General features: G+C 46.9%; 1 protein-coding gene across 1 annotated transcript in view; it reads right to left on the bottom strand.

Moving 5' to 3' along the window:
- NALCN (sodium leak channel, non-selective) overlaps positions 1-19,236 on the bottom strand; it is a 259,747-nt gene that overhangs the window by 179,221 nt on the left and 61,290 nt on the right. The window contains exons 12-14 of the mRNA XM_078778655.1: positions 17,436-17,627; positions 16,726-16,863; positions 15,694-15,768 (exon numbers count right to left, since the gene is read on the bottom strand). Coding sequence (XP_078634781.1) covers positions 15,694-15,768; positions 16,726-16,863; positions 17,436-17,627 — 405 coding nt within the window. The remainder of the gene's footprint in view (positions 1-15,693; positions 15,769-16,725; positions 16,864-17,435; positions 17,628-19,236) is intronic.

Raw genomic sequence — 19,236 nt, 5'->3', positions numbered from 1 at the left:
TGTTGGGCGGTGTATGATACACCATGACGCGATTTTTAAAAATATATCTCTGCATTTTCCCGCGTGTGTGGAATGTTTGTGGAAAATTAAAGATTTCAAATAAACCTATTTAAAGTGTATGCGCACATAACTAATAAAAAAACGAAGAAATATCTCTCGGTAATTTCCTGAAACATATTTTACTTCCGGCTAATAATGTTGAATGAAATAAAAACGAAGAAATATATGTCGGTGTAGGAGCTAGGCTCCAACGTAAATCGGAAGCATGGACGCGACAAAAAGCTGGAATTCGTCCGAGTTTCTTTATTGTGTCAAATCAACTCGGGTACTCTCACTAGCCCGTTTATCGGGCAGCAATATATATACACATTATCCCGGAGCGTTTGCCCGGGAAAGGCGAGAGGGGCGTGCCCGGGCGTCCTGGACAAGGCCTGGCAAGTCGAGAGCGGGCATGCCCGGGCATGCCCGGGCGTCCCGGACGAGGCCTGGCAAGTCGAGAGCGGGCATGCCCGGGCGCGCCCGGGCGTCCCGGACGAGGCCTGGCAAGTCGAGAGCGGGCATGCCCGGGCGTCCTGGACGAGCCCGGCATGGTGATCGCTCCGCGTCCTCGGTAGGTGCAAGGCGATTGTGTATACCCAGCGGTAGCCGCTACACACGTCCCCCCAGAATCGACTTGCACCGGCAGGGTCAATTTAAGGGGGTTCCTGATGACCCGGCCGAAGCGACCCCTGGCGGGTCGTGGGGGGGGGGGGGGGGTCCGGTGTGGTGGTGGGCGGTCGAGTGGGGGGCACCGTGGACGGGGGGCGGCCTCGCCGCGGTGGAAGGGCCAACCGTGGCGGTTGGTCGAGGACCACGTGCGCCGGTTTGAGGCGGTCCACTGCAATCCGGTCCGACCTGCCGCCGATGTCGATGACGAACGACTTGTCGTCCCGTCGCAGGACCCGGAAGGGCCAGTCATACGGCGGCCGGAGTGGCCCCCGATGTGCGTCATGACGCACAAAAACGTACTCCACTGTGCGAAGCGCTGGGGGGACGTAGGACTGGGGGTCACCGTGGTGGGACGTTGGCACGGGGGCAAACCGTCGGGCGGTCTCCTGGAGGTCCGAGCGCTGGTGAGCTGCAGACCAGGGACTGGTAGCGTCGGGCACGAATTCGCCCGGGACGCGTAGCGCCTGGCCGTAGACAAGCTCGGCGGTGGATGCCCGGAAGTCCTCCTTGGGGGCCGTGCGGAGGCCCAAAAGGACCCACGGCAGCCGGTCGGCCCAACCGCCGTCCTGAAGGCCGGCCATGAGCGCGGCCTTCATGGAGCGGTGGAATCGCTCGCACAACCCGTTGGCTTGGGGGTGGTAGGCCGTAGTACGGTGGAGCTTGACCCCAGGTTGCGGGCGACCGCGCACCACAGCTCGGAGGTGAACTGCGGTCCGCGGTCCGACGAGATGTCCGCCGGTGCGCCGAAGCGGGCGACCCAGGTGGCGATGAAAGCCTGCGCCACGTCGGCGGTGGTGGTGGAGACGAGGGGAACGGCCTCCGGCCACCTGGTGGTCCTGTCCACCATGGTGAGCAGGTGTGTGAAACCCCGTGATGGGGGGAGGGGCCCCACCAGGTCCACGTTGACGTGGTCGAAACGTCGTTCGGGCACGGTGAAAGGTGCCAGCGGGGCCTGGGTGTGTCGGTGGACCTTGGCCTGTTGGCAGGCTGTGCAGGTGCTGGTCCAATCACGGACGTCCCGTCGAAGACCGTGCCAGACGAATCGCGCCGACACCAGCTTCTGGGAAGCTTTCCGGCCCGGGTGGGAAAGGCCGTGGAGGGAGGTGAAGATGCGGCGTTGCCAGGTAACGGGCACGATGGGGCGAGGCTGGCCTTGGGAGACGTCGCAGAGCTGGACAGTGTCCGCGAAGGGGATGTCGGCCAGGCGGAGGCCCGTGTCCGCCGCCCGGAGGGCTTGCACCGTGGTGTCGGTGGTTTGGTCCGCCGCCATAAGCGCGAAGTCCACGCCGAGGTGGACCGCGTTCGCGCTGGCCCGAGAAAGACAGTCGGCCACGGCGTTGTCTTTGCCGGCGACGTGCCGGATGTCCGTGGTAAACTCCGACACGGCGGAGAGGTGGCGCTGTTGGCGGGCCGACCACGGCTCCGTGACCTTGGCCATTGCGTAAACCAACGGCTTGTGGTCGACGAACGCCGTGAAGGGTCGGCCCTCCAGGAGGTGGCGGAAATGGCGAACGGCCAGGTGTAGACCGAGGAGCTCACGGTCAAACGTGCTATATTTGAGCTCGTTCGGCCGGAGTTGCCGGCTGAAAAAAGCGAGTGGCTGCCAAACCCCGTTCACCCATTGCTCATGTACGGCGCCCACCGCGTAGTCGGAGGCATCCGTGGTGAGGGCGATGGGAGCGTTGAGCACCGGGTGAGCGAGCAGTGTTGCGTCGGCGAGGGCCCGCTTTGAGCTTTTAAAGGCCGCGTCCATTGCTGCGGACCAGACGACGTCGTGCTTGGCCAGCTTACCCCGGAGGGCTTCGTAGAGGGGCCGCATGAGTTGAGCAGCGCGGGGCACGAAGCGGTGATAGAAATTCACCATTCCCAGGAATTCCTGCAGGGCCTTTATGGAGCGGGGACACGGAAACGCGGTGATGGCCTCGAACTTGGTTGGCAGCGGCACGGCCCCGTTCTTGGTGATGTGGTGGCCCAAAAAATCAACGGCCATCGTGCCGAAGTGGCATTTGGCCGGGTTGACGATGAGGCCGTGCTCGCTGAGGCGCCCGAACAGTGTTCGGAGGTGCTCGGCCCGGGACATGCTGGCGACGAGGATGTCGTCCAGGTAAACGAAGAGGAACGGCAGGTCGCGCAGCACGCCGTCCATCAAGCGCTGCAACGCCTGAGCCGCGTTCTTGAGGCCAAACGGCATTCGCAGGAATTCGAATACGCCGAACGGCGTGATGACGGCCGTTTTTGGGACGTCGGCCGCCCTGACAGATACCTGGTGATATCCCCGTATTAAATCGATCTTTGAAAAAATTACCCGTCCTGCCAAACGGGCGGAGAAGTCTTGGATGTGCGGGATCGGATACCTGTCGGGGGTGGTAGCGTCGTTAAGGCGGCGGTAGTCGCCACATGGGCGCCAGCTGCCCCCTGGTTTTGGGACGATGTGTAGTGGCGAAGCCCACGCGCTATCGGAGCACTGCACAATGCCGAGGTGTTCCAAAGCGTCGAACTCGGCTTTAGCCACGGCGAGCTTGGCTGGGGCGAGGCGGCGGGCTCTGGCGTAGACCGGCGGGCCCGTGGTTGGTATGTGGTGCTCGATCCCATGTCATACTGCGATGGCCGAAAACGTCGGCCGCGTGAGGGCCGGGAACTCCGTGAGCAGGCGAGCAAACTCGTTCGCCGCCAGGAGGGCGCATGCCAGCTCGGTCGGAGCGGAGCTGCTCAATGTGCATGCCAGGGAGCTGAAGGTCTCGGCGTTGATGAGGCGACGCCGTTGGACGTCCACCAGCAGTCCGTGTGCGCAGAGGAAGTCGGCGCCTAGCAGAGCCATGGGCACGCCTGCGGTTACAAAAGTCCAATTAAAGCGTTGGCCGCCGAAGCAGAGGGTGACGTTGCGCGGGCCGAAGGTGCGGATGGCCGATCCGTTGGCCGCAACCAAGGAGGGGCCGCAAACCGCGGACTGCCTGTCTTGATCGGAGGCGGGTATGATGCTCAGTTGGGCGCCGGTGTCACACAGGAAGCGCCGTCCGGACGCTTTGTCCGTGATGAAAAGTAAGTTGCCCATGTGGCCGGCGCTCATGGCTGGTAATGAACGCCGGCCCAGCCGTTTCCCGGCTTGCCGAAGGTGCACGGGGGTCGGCATGTCCGGGCCTTCTGTCCGAACCTGGCGTGATAATAACACCACGCCTGGTCAGGTGGAGGCTCCGGTCGTCGTGCTGGAGGTGGTCGGCACGGCGTAGCGGCCGCCAATTGCGTCGGCAGTTCGGTCGTCGACCGTGCCGGGTGCTCGGGCGCCATGGGGGTTGCTTCGAACGGCGGTGGGCTCCAGGTCGCTGCTCCAATGCGTTGGCCTGCCGCGGAGATCTTGTCGGCTTCCCTGGTGAGGGCGCGGGGATCCGTGATCGTCGTGCTTGCCAGGGCGAGGCGTACCGGGCTAGGCAGCTGACGGAGGAACAGGTCCCGGAACAGGAAAGCCGGAGAGTGCTCGCCGAGCAGCGAAAGCATGTAGTCCATTCGCTCGGACGGGCGCGTGTCGCCGAGCTCGGGCAGGTCGAGCAGGCGCCGTGCGCGTTCCGCTGATGAGAGGGCGAAAGCGTCTAGAAGGAGCTTTTTAATCGTGTCGTATTTGTCAGCGGCTGGCGGGCGCTGGGGGAGGCTGAGGGCGCGGGCCGCGGTGGCTGAGCCGAGTGCTGCTACCACATGGTGGAAGCGGGTGTCGTCGGCCGTGATGCCTCGCAGGGCGAACAGGGAGTCCGCCTGGGCGAACCAAACCACCGCGTGAGCCTCCCAGAAGGTAGGCAGTTTGAGGGCAACTGCCGTGTCCATGTCGGGTCACCAATGTAGGAGCTATGCTCCAACGTAAATCGGAAGAATGGACGCGACAAAAAGCTGGAATTCGTCCGAGTTTCTTTATTGTGTCAAATCAACTCGGGTACTCTCACTAGCCCGTTTATCGGGCAGCAATATATATACACATTATCCCGGAGCGTTTGCCCGGGAAAGGCGAGAGGGGGCGTGCCCGGGCGTCCTGGACGAGCCCGGCATGGTGATCGCTCCGCGTCCTCGGTAGGTGCAAGGCGATTGTGTATACCCAGCGGTAGCCGCTACATCGGCATCATTGTTGACGTTTTTGTGACGACTGTCATCAAACGAAAAAGTAATATATCTTAACGGAAAAGCAAAAGCGAATTTTTAATATATATCGACACGTTGCCGTCGGTGTCATGTTGGGCGGTGTATGATACACCATGACGCGATTTAAAAAAATATATCTCTGCATTTTCCCGCGTGTGTGGAATGTTTGTGGAAAATTAAAGATTTCAAATAAACCTATTTAAAGTGTATGCGCACATAACTCATAAAAAAACCGAAGAAATATCTCTCGGTAATTTCCTGAAACATATTTTACTTCCGGATAATAATGTTGAATGAAATAAAAACGAAGAAATATATGTCGGCATCATTGTTGACGTTTTTGTGACGACTGTCATCGAACGAAAAAGTAATATATCTTAACGGAAAAGCAAAAGCGAATTTTTAATATATATCGACACGTTGCCGTCGGTGTCATGTTGGGCGGTGTATGATACACCATGACGCGATTTTTAAAAATATATCTATGCATTTTCCCGCGTGTGTGGAATGTTCTCAATTATTGCTGACACCGAGTCTAAAACCATCGATAAAAATGAAATCATATGGTGAGTTAGATTGGAGATAAAGGCGTGAGAGAGACTCAATGGCCTTGAAGTTACAGGCGTTTGAGAATTCATTTCGTTCTATAAACGGCAACTTTCATTGGATTTTCTTCCCGTTTTTTTTCAACCGAGTCTAAAACTATGTTAGCGACTGTGAAAAATGAAATGATATATCGAATTTGATTTGAAATAAAACTGGGAGAGAGAGCAAGACACCACGGGCCTACAAAACAGGCCTCAAAGCTATGCGAGTTAATAAAATGGTGGATATTTGTTTATAATTATATGAAGCCACTCCCAGAATGGGTGGAGCTATGGGTGGAGCTACTCTGCAAACCGAGTAAGCCACACCCCGGACAGACACCCAACAGACAGACAGACAGGCAGAATCATCTACGGCTATTATAATATACTAGCGGGGTCACCCGTGGGAATCCCACGGGCATGGATGTGTGTGACATTTCGACATATTGAGTTATATGCTGCACATTCATTTTTACAAAATGGTTACTGGCAAGTCATCAGATCCAGAAATGGTGTGAATTTAGTTATTTCACATAATATGTGACCCCTCACTCCTCTCCACCTGACACTCTCCTGTCTCCACCTGACACTCTCCTGTCTCCACCTGACACTCTCCTCTCTCCACCTAGCACTCCTCTCCTCTCCAAACCCTCACATCCCTCTCCTTTCCAATCCCTCACCTCTCCAATCCCTCACACTCCTCTCCTCTGCAATCCTTCACACGCCTCTCCAATCGCGCCTCACACTCCTCTCCAATCGCGCCTCACACTCCTCTCCAATCGCGCCTCACACTCCTCTCCAATCGTGCCTCACACTCCTCTCCAATCGTGCCTCACACTCCCCTCCAATCACTCCTCTCCAATCGTGCCTCACACTCCTCTCCAATCACGCCTCACACTCCTCTCCAATCGTGCCTCACACTCCTCTCCAATCGCGCCTCACACTCCTCTCCAATCGCGCCTCACTCGCCTCTCCAATCGGCTTTCCCCGTCTCGTTTCTCTCCTTTTTCTCCCGTCTCGTTCTTTTTCTTGCTCCAAATCGGCCCGTCGGAATCGGAAATCGGCCCGTCTCGCCCGTCGGCCCGTCGGAATCGGAAATCGGCCCGTCTTGCTTTTGTGCTTGTGCGTAAATAAATTGTGTTCATGACACCATTTCTGGTGTTGGGCTAGCGGCTAGGGTGCCGGCTTAGGATCCTGGGTTCGAATCTCGGTCGATCGCCGAATTAATGCCAGGGGGGTTGACACAGCCTGTCATCCTTCCGAGGTCGGCTAATTGAGTACCAGTTCACTGGTAATTCCCTGTTTGTCGTTGAAGGCGGCAAAAAGGGTTGGCGTCAGGAAGGGCATCCGGCCGTAAAACATTGCTTCAAAAAGGGGACAAAAAAACAACAACTACCACGGTCCCCGAAAAGGCCAACCCCCGCTTTGCGGGGAAAAATGGCCTCTAAACGGTGGTTTTTACACCATTTCTGGATCTGATGACTTGCCAGTAACCATTTTGTAAAAATGAATGTGCAGCATCTAACTCAATATGTCGAAATGTCACACACATCCATGCCCGTGGGATTCCCACGGGTGACCCCGCAAGTTTGCATTGACGTTCGTCGATGGACTCGTTCGCCCGTCTCATTCGTTTTCTTGCTGCATCCTGTTCAAGTCTGCGTTCTTCATCGATCGTCTCATTCATTTTGGAAATAGAAGTTTCCACGCAGCGCATGAATTGTCACGATCCTCAAGAGGAATTTGTCTCGTAATCATCAAATGATAAATGGCAAGTAAATTATATTGTGGAAAATTAAAGATTTCAAATAAACCTATTTAAAGTGTATTCGCACATAACTAATTTTAAAAAACGAAGAAATATCTCTCGGTAATTTCCTGAAACATATTTTACTTCCGGCTAATAATGTTGAATTAAATAAAAACGAAGAAATATATGTCGGCATCATTGTTGACGTTTTTGTGACGACTGTCATCAAACGAAAAAGTAATATATCTTAACGGAAAAGCAAAAGCGAATTTTTAATATATATCGACACGTTGCCGTCGGTGTCATGTTGGGCGGTGTATGATACACCATGACGCGATTTTTAAAAATATATCTCTGCATTTTCCCGCGTGTGTGGAATGTTCTCAATTATTGCTGACACCGAGTCCAAAACCATCGATAAAAATGAAATCATATGGTGAGTTAGATTGGAGATAAAGGCGTGAGAGAGACTCAATGGCCTTGAAGTTGAAGTTACAGGCGTTTGAGAATTCATTTCGTTCTATAAACGGCAACTTTCATTGGATTTCCTTCCCGTTTTTTTTCAACCGAGTCGAAAACTATGTTAGCGACTGTGAAAAATGAAATGATATATCGAATTTTTTATATGTATCGACACGTTGCCGTCGGTGTCATGTTAGGCGGTGTATGATACACCATGACGCGATTTTAAAAAATATATCTGCATTTTCCCGCGTGTGTGGAATGTTCTCAATTATTGCTGACACCGACTCTAAAACCATCGATAAAAATGAAATCATATGGTGAGTTAGATTGGAGATAAAGGCGTGAGAGAGACTCAATGGCCTTGAAGTTACAGGCATTTGAGAATTCATTTCGTTCTATAAACGGCAACTTTCATCGGATTTTCTTCTCGTTTTTTTTCAACCGAGTCTAAAACTATGTTAGCGACTGTGAAAAATGAAATGATATATCGAATTTAAAATAGATATCGACACATTGCCGTCGGTGTCATGTTGGGCGGTGTATGATACACCATGACGCGATTTTAAAAAATATATCTCTGCATTTTCCCGCGTGTGTGGAATGTTTGTGGAAAATTAAAGATTTCAAATAAACCTATTTAAAGTGTATGCGCACATAACTAATAAAAAAAACGAAGAAATATCTCTCGGTAATTTCCTGAAACATATTTTACTTCCGGCTAATATGTTGAATGAAATAAAAACGAAGAAATATATGTCGGCATCATTGTTGACGTTTTTGTGACGACTATCATCAAACGAAATAGTAATATATCATAACGGAAAAGCAAAAGCGAATTTTTAATATATATCGACACATTGCCGGCGGTGTCATGTTGGGCGGTGTATGATACACCATGACGCGATTTTAAAAAATATATCTCTGCATTTTCCCGCGTGTGTGGATTGTTCTCAATTATTGCTGACACCGAGTCTAAAAGTAAAACCATCGATAAAAATGAAATCATATGGTGAGTTAGATTGGAGATAAAGGCGTGAGAGAGACTCAATGGCCTTGAAGTTACAGGCCTTTGAGAATTCATTTCGTTCTATAAACGGCAACTTTCATCGGATTTTCTTCCCGTTTTTTTTCAACCGAGTCTAAAACTATGTTAGCGACTGTGAAAAATGAAATGATTTATCGAATTTGATTTGAAATAAAACTGGGGGAGAGCAAGACACCACGGGCCTACAAAACAGGACTCAAAGCTATGCGAGTTAATAAAATGGTGGATATTTGTTTATAGCCACTCCCAGAATGGGTGGAGCTATGGGTGGAGCTACTCTGCAAACCGAGTAAGCCACACCCCGGACAGACACCCAACAGATAGACAGACAGACAGAATCATCTACGGCTATTATAATATAGATATATATATGTATATATATATATATATATATGTATATATTTATATATATATATGTATATATATATATATATATATATATATATATATATATATATATATATATATATATATATATATATATATATATATGTATATATATATATATATATATATATATATATATATATATATATATATATATATATATATACAGTATATATATATATATATATATATATATATATATATATATATATATATATATATATATATATATATATATATACATATATATATATATATATATTGTTGTGGATATAAGGATTGTGTTTTTTATTGTGTTTTTTATTGCTGTATTCTGGACCCTCCTGCCTCCAGTCTGTGTATAAAGGTCAAAGGGCGTTCCCGTAGTTAATTCCATAAAGCATACACGAAGGACACCATATATCCCTGTTCAATAGTTATATCCTTATTATGTGTATTAGTGTAAGGCTGTGTCTCCCATTAATTTAAATACTCCATTGCACCAAGTGAAATAAGAGTAGATCCCCTTTCATTCACATTCCCCTTCCAACAATTGCCAACTGTTCCCTCTGCGACTCTATTCGCCACAAGGTCGGCTTGGAGAAGAAGGGGGAGGAGCTGCCGACTCCTGGGCGTGCCCGCCCATCGTCATCAAGGGCGGAGCCAGAGGGCCGTGCCGACCAATCAGGGCCGAGGCGAGCTCACCGATGGGCGTGTCCTGGACACCAGCGGCTTGATCGCCTGAGGCGCTATATAAAGCGCGCGCGAAAGCCTGGAAGTTGTTGTTGGACTAAGAGTTGGACTGAGTGGGACTAAGAGTTGGACCAAGCAAGAGAGGAAGTTGTTGGACTGGGTTGGACTAAGAAAGAGAGAGGAGAGAAGGGGTGAAGCGAAGCAAAGAGAGAAAGAGTCCTGGAGTTTGTGAGAGAGGGAGAGAGAACCCGTCACGCCAGACCCCCCACCAGCGGCGTTGGCTCCACCAAGCAGCTCCGACCCGTTACCCCGTGCACACGACAGGATCGGTGGCATCGGCGGCCGTCGAGGTCCAGCCCGACGTCCCGTGCGGGATCAAGCTCCAGCCAGCTCCGTGCCTTCCTCCCCCTCCAGCCACCCACCTCCTGTCATTCCTGCCTGCAATTTCCCCATTCGTGTACATGAGTTTGTTCTGTGTGTCTTGTCTCAGGGTATTAATTAAGCCTGTTTAGATAAGCTAGCGATTTTCACTGTGTCTCTGATTTCTTCTGTAAATTATTTTATTATCCTTCCTTCTCCTTGGTTACTTTTGGGTGTAAGTAGGAATAAATTTAGTAGCATTTCCAACCTTTTTGCTTTGGTGTTCTTCTTCTTCACATCCTTCGCTTTAGTCTTTTCCCCATTGAATATCTGTGGCGCGATTCGGCCAACGTTCAGGAATCGGGTTAGTCGGGGTAACTGTTCGGGCGCGGCGGCCATCCGCTCGGCAAACAACATCCTCGCCGCGGTCCCGTAACAATATATATATATATATATATATACATATATATATATATATATATATATATATATATATATATATATATATATACTGTATATATATATATATATATATATACTACTGTGTTCAAAAAGTATCCGACCTTTATTTTTCGTGCGTAAAAAAGAAGAAGCTAGGGAGGCGTTGATTGGTGCACGTATGTAGGCGATCCTAATGCGCACGCGTGATTTTTTTCCCACCTGCAGAAGCTGTCATTCGACGGCAGACCGCCGATGAGTGAGGACATGTAAGCGAGCGCCGTCGGATTTTCGTTTTTGACAAAATGGCGGAAAAACTTTAACAACGCTACTGCATCAAATTTTGTGTAAAGCTTGGTGATTCCCAAGTGGAAACGATCCGCAAGATTCAACACCGTTCATTCCATTATGAAGGAGGATTTGGGCTTCAGGAGAATCTCAGCGAAGTTCGTACCAAAGCTGCTAACGATTGAGCAGAAGCAACTCCGTTTGGAGATCGCACAGGACATGCTGGAGACTGTGAACAGCGATCCCAGCTTCCTCAACACAGTGATCACTGGCGATGAGTCCTGGGTTTATGGGTACGACCCAGAAACCAAGTTGCAGTCATCACAATGGAAGCATCCAACATCCCCGAGGCCAAAAAACACAAAATTTGATGCAGTAGCGTTGTTCAGGTTTTTCCGTCATTTTGTCAAAAACGAAAATCCGACGGCGCTCGCTTACATGTCCTCACTCATTGGCGGTCTGCCGTTGAATGACAACTTCTGCAGGTGTGAAAAAATTCACGCGTGCGCATTAGGATCGCCTACATACGTGCACCAATCAACGCCTCCCTAGCTTCTTTTTTTTTACGCACGAAAAATAAAGGTCGGATACTTTTTGAACACACTACGTATATATATATATATATATATATATATATATATATATATATATATATATATATATATACAACAAACAACAACAACAATATATATATATATATTGTTGTTGTTGTTGTATGTATATATATATATATATATATATATATATATATATATATATATATATATATATATATATATATATATATATATACATACATATATATATATTGTTGTGGATATGAGAATGGTGTTTTTTTAATTGTTTTTGTTGTATAGTACATTGTAAAAATATCGCCCTCCTTCCTCCAGTTGTGTATAAAGGTCAAAGTGCGTCCCGTAATTAGGTCATAAACAATCACGTTTAGCCAATCATAGATTTCCTCCTTGTTGGTAGTTATTTCCCTATTCTGTGTATTAGGCTAAGGATTTGTCTTCCATTAATTAATACTCCATTGCACCAAATTCAGACAACGTAGATTCCCTGCACATTCCCCTTTCCTCAATTGCCAACTGCATTGAGCGGTTCGCTGAATTCTGCTGCAGCTGTGGGCGGTTTTCACCGCGACTCCATTAGCCACGAGGTAGGCTTGGAGAAGAAGGGGGAGGAGCTGCCGAATCCTGGGCGTGCCGCCCATCGTCATCAAGGGTGGAGCCAGAGGGCCCGTGCCGACCAATCAGGGCCGAGGTGAGCTCACCGATGGGCGTGTCCTGGAGGCCGGCGGCTTGATCGCCCGCGGCGTTATAAAAAGCGCGGGGAAGCCCTTGACAGAAGTGCAAAGAAAGAGTTGCGAGAAGGGCAAAGAAAGAGGCCAAGGATCGCTGAAAGGAGAGTCAGAGATACGGCAGAAGAACAAGTGCGAAGTGCGAAGTGCCAAGAAAGAGTTGCGCCCCACCAGTAGTTTGGCTCCACCAGCAGTTTGGCTCCACCAGCAGTTTGGCTCCACCAGCAGTTTGGCTCCACCAGCAGTGGTGGCTCCACCAGCAGCTTTGACTCCGCCAGGGTGCACGTATCGCGGCAGCCCGCACGACCGCAGCTAGGGCGTTGACGGCGGCTGCTGGACGTGCCGATCGAGGAAGGGCGGCGGCTGCTGACTCCCGGGCCGACCGTGCTCCGGTTCGAGCGGAGCGTTCCTCTCCTTCCAGTCCTTCCATTCCTGCCTGCAATTTCCCCATTCGTGTGAGTTTGCTCGTAGTCTGTTTTGTGTGTCTTGTCCTGGGGTATTAATTAAGACTGTAGGTAAGCTAGCATTGCACTGTGTCTCCTTGATTTCTTCTGTAAATTCTTTTATTATCCTTCCTTCTCCTTGGTTTCTTTTGGTTGTAAATAGCAAATAAATTATATTCGTATTTCCTACTTCTGTCTTCCTCTTCTTCACATCCGTGTCGCCTTTGTCTTTTCCCCATTGAATATCTGTGGCACGATTTGGCCCACGTTTAAGGAATCGGGTCTTAGTCATTGTTAATAGTTCGGGTCGCGGCCGCCATCCGCTCGGCAAATCAACACCTTATCCGCGGTCCGTAACAATATATATTGATTCAATATATATATAGATATATATATAGATATATATATATGTATATAGATATATATATATAGATATATATATATATAGATATATATATATAGATATATATATATGTAGATATATATTTATAGATATATATATATAACCAAACCACCGTTTTAGAGGCCATTTTCCCCCGCAAGCGGGGGTTGGCCTTTTTCGGGAACCGTGGTTGTTGTTGTTTTTTTGGTCCCTTTTTTGAAGCAATGTTTTACGGCCGGATGCCCTTCCTGACGCCAACCCTTTTTGCCGCCTTTAACGACAAACAGGGAATTACCAGTGAACTGGTACTCAATTAGCCGACCTCGGAAGGATGACAGGCTGAGTCAACCCCCCTGGCGTTAATTCAGCGATCGACCGAGATTCGAACCCAGGATCCTAGGATCCTAAGCCGGCACCCTAGCCGCTAGCCCAACACCAGGGATATATATATAGATATATATATATAGATATATATTTATAGATATATATTTATAGATATATATTTATAGATATATATATATATATATATATATATATATATATATATATATATATATATATATATATATATATATATGTGTATATATGTATATAAATATATATATATATATATATATATATATATATATATATATATATATATATATATATATATATATATATATATATATATATATATATATATATATATACTGAAACGCAAAAGAAACTTACCACCTTTGAAACCTTTAAATATCAACAATAACACTGCGTGGACTAAATGTGTGAACTTATTTGTGGACAATAGTGTCCTCACTGTCAGACAAAACGGTCACGGATGGTCACTTGAACCTTCAATGGTCACTTCATAGCACAGCTGTTGAACAGCCGTTTTGACTGTCAGCGATTAGCCAAGGGGGTACAGGATGATTTTAATGAGCTGCACGTGATGTCTTGATATTGGCTTTAAAAAGGCCAGTGCAAAATGGGCATTTTGACCGAAACATTTGACCATTTTGACCAACTTCAAAAAGACCGAAAACGCAAAAGAAACTTATCACTTGTTTGAAATGTAATAAAATTGTAACAGTTCAAAATAAAACAAACCAACAATTGCTAATTGAAACATTGGCATTTTATTGATGACATGTCAAGTTTTTGACCAAGATACACCATCTCATCAGTTTGTTCTACAGTACAGAGCAGCACAGGGTGCAATGTCAGTCCCCTTTCAATAGCGTGTGTGGCCACCATTGTTTTGGATACAGGCAGTGCATCGTCGGCATATACTGCCTACCAGTCTTTGGATGGATTGCTGCTGGATTCTGTCCCACTCAGTCCTCAATGTCTGAAGCAGCTCTGCCCGTGTCCTGGCCCTGCCAACTACGCGTCTCCCAAGCTCACCCCACAGGTGCTCTATGGGATTCAGATCAGGGGAGAGCGCAGACCACTGCATGGTGTTGATGTTCTCGCCTTGGAGAAATGCAGTGGTAAAGCGAGCAGCATGGGGACGAGCGTTGTCATGCTGAAAGGTTCTCAGTTCTGGGTGGTCTAGCAGGAATGGCAGCAGATGAGGTCGCAGGATGTTATCCACATACCGCTGGGCGTTAAGATTCCCATCCACATCCACCAGTGGCGTCCTGTACCGGCCTGATATGGCGGCCCACACCATCACACTTGGGCCACCCCACCTGTTAGCTTGATGCACGCAACAATCGGCATATCGCTCGCCAGTTCTTCTCCAGACACGCTCACGCCCATCAGGACTGTCCACACAGAACCTTGACTCATCGCTGAAAGCGACCTCATTCCACTGCTGATGCTGCTGGCACCATCTCTGTCGGTTGCCGCGATGGGCAGCCGTCATCACGGGGCCTCTGTATGGTCTTCTGGCAGTCAGACCATAGTCATGCAGTCGTCTTCGTGCAGTATCATTGGAGATCCGTGGGTTTGCACACCCCGGAGTTTCTGCCGCAGTGCGGGATGCTGGACGGAATCGATCCCGCAGGTGACTTCGGACCATCTGCCTGTCCTGCCTTGCAGTGGTGACTCTTGGCCTCCCTGATCGAGGTCTGTCATCTGCAGAGTTGTGGAGGGTGTCTCTGTCCACCAGGGCCGATATCGTCTGGTGTGAACAGCCAAGGCGACGTGCCACCTCACGGTAGCTCAGTCCGCCTTGCAGCATGCCCAGGGCACGCTGCCGTTGATCCCTTGACAATCGTTGCATGTTGATTGAAATGCCCATTTTGCACTGGCCTTTTTAAAGCCAATATCAAGACATCACGTGCAGCTCATTAAAATTATCCCGTACCCCTTGGCTAATCACTGACAGTCAAAACGGCTGTTCAACAGCTGTGCTATGAAGTGACCATTGAAGGTTCAAGTGACCATCCGTGACCGTTTTGTCTGACAGTGAGGACACTATTGTCCACAAATAAGTTCACACATTTACTACACGCAGTGTTATTGTTGATATTTAAAGGTTTCAAAGGTGGTAAGTTTCTTTTGCGTTTCAGTATACATATATATATATATATATATATATATATATATATATATATATATATATATATATATATATATATATATATATATATCTCTCTCTCTCTCTAACTACACATCTAAAAGTTGACTAAGCTGATCCCTTAAATGGCTTGTAAATGAAGTGGAATAATCTATGTGATTTACTCAAGTAAATTCAACATAGATTAAAGTGTGGAATATTAACTTTTCTGACTGTTGAATTACTCTCAATGCAACATACCTGTTTGAGTTTCTTGAGATTTTCATCAAGTTCCAAGTTGTCCAAAATAACAGCAACAAAAAGACTCATGAGAATCTGGAAAATAGCAATTTACATTATTCAGACGACATTCAAATGGAATTTGAAACAAAGAAAAATGGAAATTCTACTCAAATACAACAATACAGGAGCTAGAAAACGTGGCATCATACAAATACCTCGGTGTAGAAGAGGGTCAACAAATATGGCACAAAAAATGGGCCAAACAATTGCCAAATAATACCTGCGTAGAACGACGCTGATCCTGAAAACATTCCTCTTCCCAAGAAACAAAATCAAAGCCATAAACCAACTAGCAGCACTGTGGTTCCAATATAGTTGTGGAATAATAAACTGGCCACAAGCTGAAATAAAAAAAACTATATATCAAGACAAGGAAAGTCCTCACTATCCACAAAATGTTCTACAAAAACCAATGCCTCCCGAGAATGTACCTGCCGAAACGAGGAGGCAACGGCATGATGTAATTCAACCAAGTGCAAAGAGTGACAATGTAACAGTTGGCTGAGTACATTAAAAGTTTGATAGACTGCCAAATCGAATTTTACACAAACACGACGACAGCAAGCCAGAAAACGTATCCCAAACCCACCTGGCAAGAAATTTCCAAAGACAAGTGCGAGTAGAGGATGTCACACATGAAACAGCACCAAATTGCGAAATTATTGCAAAAAAAAAAGACAAAAGAAAAATACAAAGTGAAATATCAACAGATGTACACCGACAACTGGGAGAACGATAAAAGAGTCGGAAGGTACTTTTTTGAAAGAGTTGGACAGACTGAGCATATACAAATAAGGCTCATTGGAATGGCTCAGAAGAGGTTAGCTTAACTGGGATGGAGAACAAATCATAATAAATGTCCAAGATTCCGAGCATGTGATGGTATCTTCCTGTGGTGTCCACATCCTGTCCGGAGGTTACCATCCACAAAATATTATTAAATTCACAATTGTAATAATTCGGGGGTGTTGAGAGAAAAAAAACAACTACCAGCGTTGCGAAAAGATGGTACAGGATGAAATAAACAGCAACCAAAGGAGCCCACACGTGTCCAACAGCCTGCATCGTCTGATCCATTACATCTATCCAGCCCTCTTGTGTTAGGATCTGGAACATGGACATGAAGGCCTACAAGAAACATGCAACAGTGTATCATTACTTGGGCAGGAAAGTATGAATGTGTAAGGATAAGGTAGGGAAGTGGGAATGTGTAAGGAAGGTGGTAAATTTTGGGAAAGGAAGGTGTGAATGAAGGTGTTGGAGGTCGTACGGAAGAAAGGAAGTAGTCGTGAAGGTACATGGGGGTTTAGTGGTGGCATTTAGATATGACAGACATTATATAGAAGAGAGTGGGCAGAATGTATGTAGGTTATACAAACAAAAGTTGGGCAGAAATAATTTCAATATTGCTCCTCGAAAGATAGGTGAAATTAAACATAAACAATTATATTTTATAAAACATTGAGAGCATTTTCCTGAAACATTGATGATGATCAAAAGCAAAACATCGATCAGATCATCGTATGATTGCAGGAGAGAAAGGAAAATGGCAGAAAGAGAGCTTTGTAAGCAAGAACATCAGCAGCTCGGGAATAAAGTAAAAAAAAAAAATCAGAATCGGAATGAGCAAAACGAAGGAATACAAAAAAATGCAGCGGTATCATGGGGATTTGAATCAATCAATCAATGTACTCTCTGACCCTGGGAAATGTTGTGAAGCGATCCAGGTCTCCCAAGAAACAGAACATCTGCAGGCTTACAGCAGACATGACGATAAGCATACTGCCGGTGAAAACAAGAAGGCTGCCTAACTTGTGACCAGGGCCAAATATCTTGTAGACAAAATCCTCCAGTGCAGGGGACGTCTCGATAAGGCGTACAACACGCAGCACCTGCACATGACACGTTTGGCAATCGACATGATCATCCCACCCTAAAAGGTGCATTTCATGATTATAATGAAAATGAAAAACATGAAAGACATACAGTCACGTGAAAAAGTAAGTACACCCCATGTAAAGTTTTGACTTTTTCAACATATTTCAACATACAGCTATTTGATCTTCATTTCAACAATATTGATAGATAAAGGTGATATAATATAACAAACATCATGAAACATTTACATTTTGTAGTCCATTGTATAATTTAAATAAACATAAATGCAAATTTGGCATGTGGAAAAAGTAAGTACACCCTTGGCTCTAATAGGTGGTATTGCCCCCTTTGGCAGAAACAACCGTAAGTAGGCGTTTCTTATAACTGTCTACCAGTCTCTGACATCGACTGGGAGAAATTTTTGCCCACTCATCCATGCAGAATTCTTTCAGCTGTGCGATGTTTGAGGATTCTTGCATGCACAGCTCGTTTCAAATCCCCCCACAACATCTCGATAGGATTTAGATCCGGGCTTTGACTTGGCCATTCCAGAACCCTCCATTTCTTTCTTTTCAGCCATTTATTGGTGGATTTACTGGTATGTTTCGGGTCATTGTCATGTTGCAAGGTCCACCTTCGGTTGAGCTTCAACTTTTCGACAGATGGCCTCACATTATCCTCAAGCACCCTCTGGTACAATGAAGAATTCATAGTGGATTCTATGATGGTGAGCTGCCCAGGCCCTGATGCAGCAAAGCTGCCCCAAACCATAATATTTCCACCACCATGCTTTACAGTTGGTATCAGGTTATTGTGGTCAAATGCTGTCTTTGGTTTTCGCCAAACATGTCTTCTGTTACTGTGGCCAAATAGCTCTACCTTTGACTCATCTGTCCAGGGCACATTGTTCCAGAAGTGCTGGTCTTTGCCGAGGTGTTCATTGGCAAACTTTAGTCTTGCCCTGATGTTCTTTCTGGACAGCAAAGGTTTCCTCCTGGCACACCTCCCATGCAGATCAAATTTGTGCAGCCTCTTTCTAATGGTAGACTCGTGCACTTTGACATCAACAGTGGCAAGAGCTACCTGTAGGTCCCGTGATGACATTCTGGGGTTCTTAGAGACTTCTTTCAGCATCTTGCGGTCTGCTCTCGGGCTGAACTTGCTGGGGCGGCCTGGCCTGAACAATTTGGCAGTTGTTTGGAATCTTCTCCACTTGTAGATGATATTCCGGACAGTCGAATGATTGATTTCAAATTGTTTGAAGATCTTTTTAAATTCCTGCCCAGACTCGTAGGCATCTATAACCTTCTTTCTGAAGGCATCAGAGAGCTCTTTTGATCTAGACATGGTGACGCCGCACACTTCAACAACAAAGAGCAAACCAAACTAAATGTCTGAGGTTTAAATAAGACAGGTTCCTCCAAGATCCTCTCTAACGATGTTCTAATCATTTGCACCTGAGCTGGTGCACCTGATTCTAATTTTATGTATTTGAAGTAGTGATAAATGTAGGGGTGTACTTACTTTTTCCACATGCGAAATTTGCATTTATGTTTATTTAAATTATACAATGGAATACAAAATGTAAATGTTTCATGATATTTGTTATATTGTATTGTAGCG

This window comes from Myxine glutinosa, chromosome 1 (genome assembly GCF_964187855.1).
Source record: "Myxine glutinosa chromosome 1, kmMyxGlut1.1, whole genome shotgun sequence".
In the NCBI taxonomy this organism is placed as follows: Eukaryota; Metazoa; Chordata; class Myxini; order Myxiniformes; family Myxinidae; genus Myxine; species Myxine glutinosa.
The sequence above is the reverse complement of the archived record's forward strand: the minus strand, read 5'-3'. Positions and strand labels throughout refer to the sequence as shown.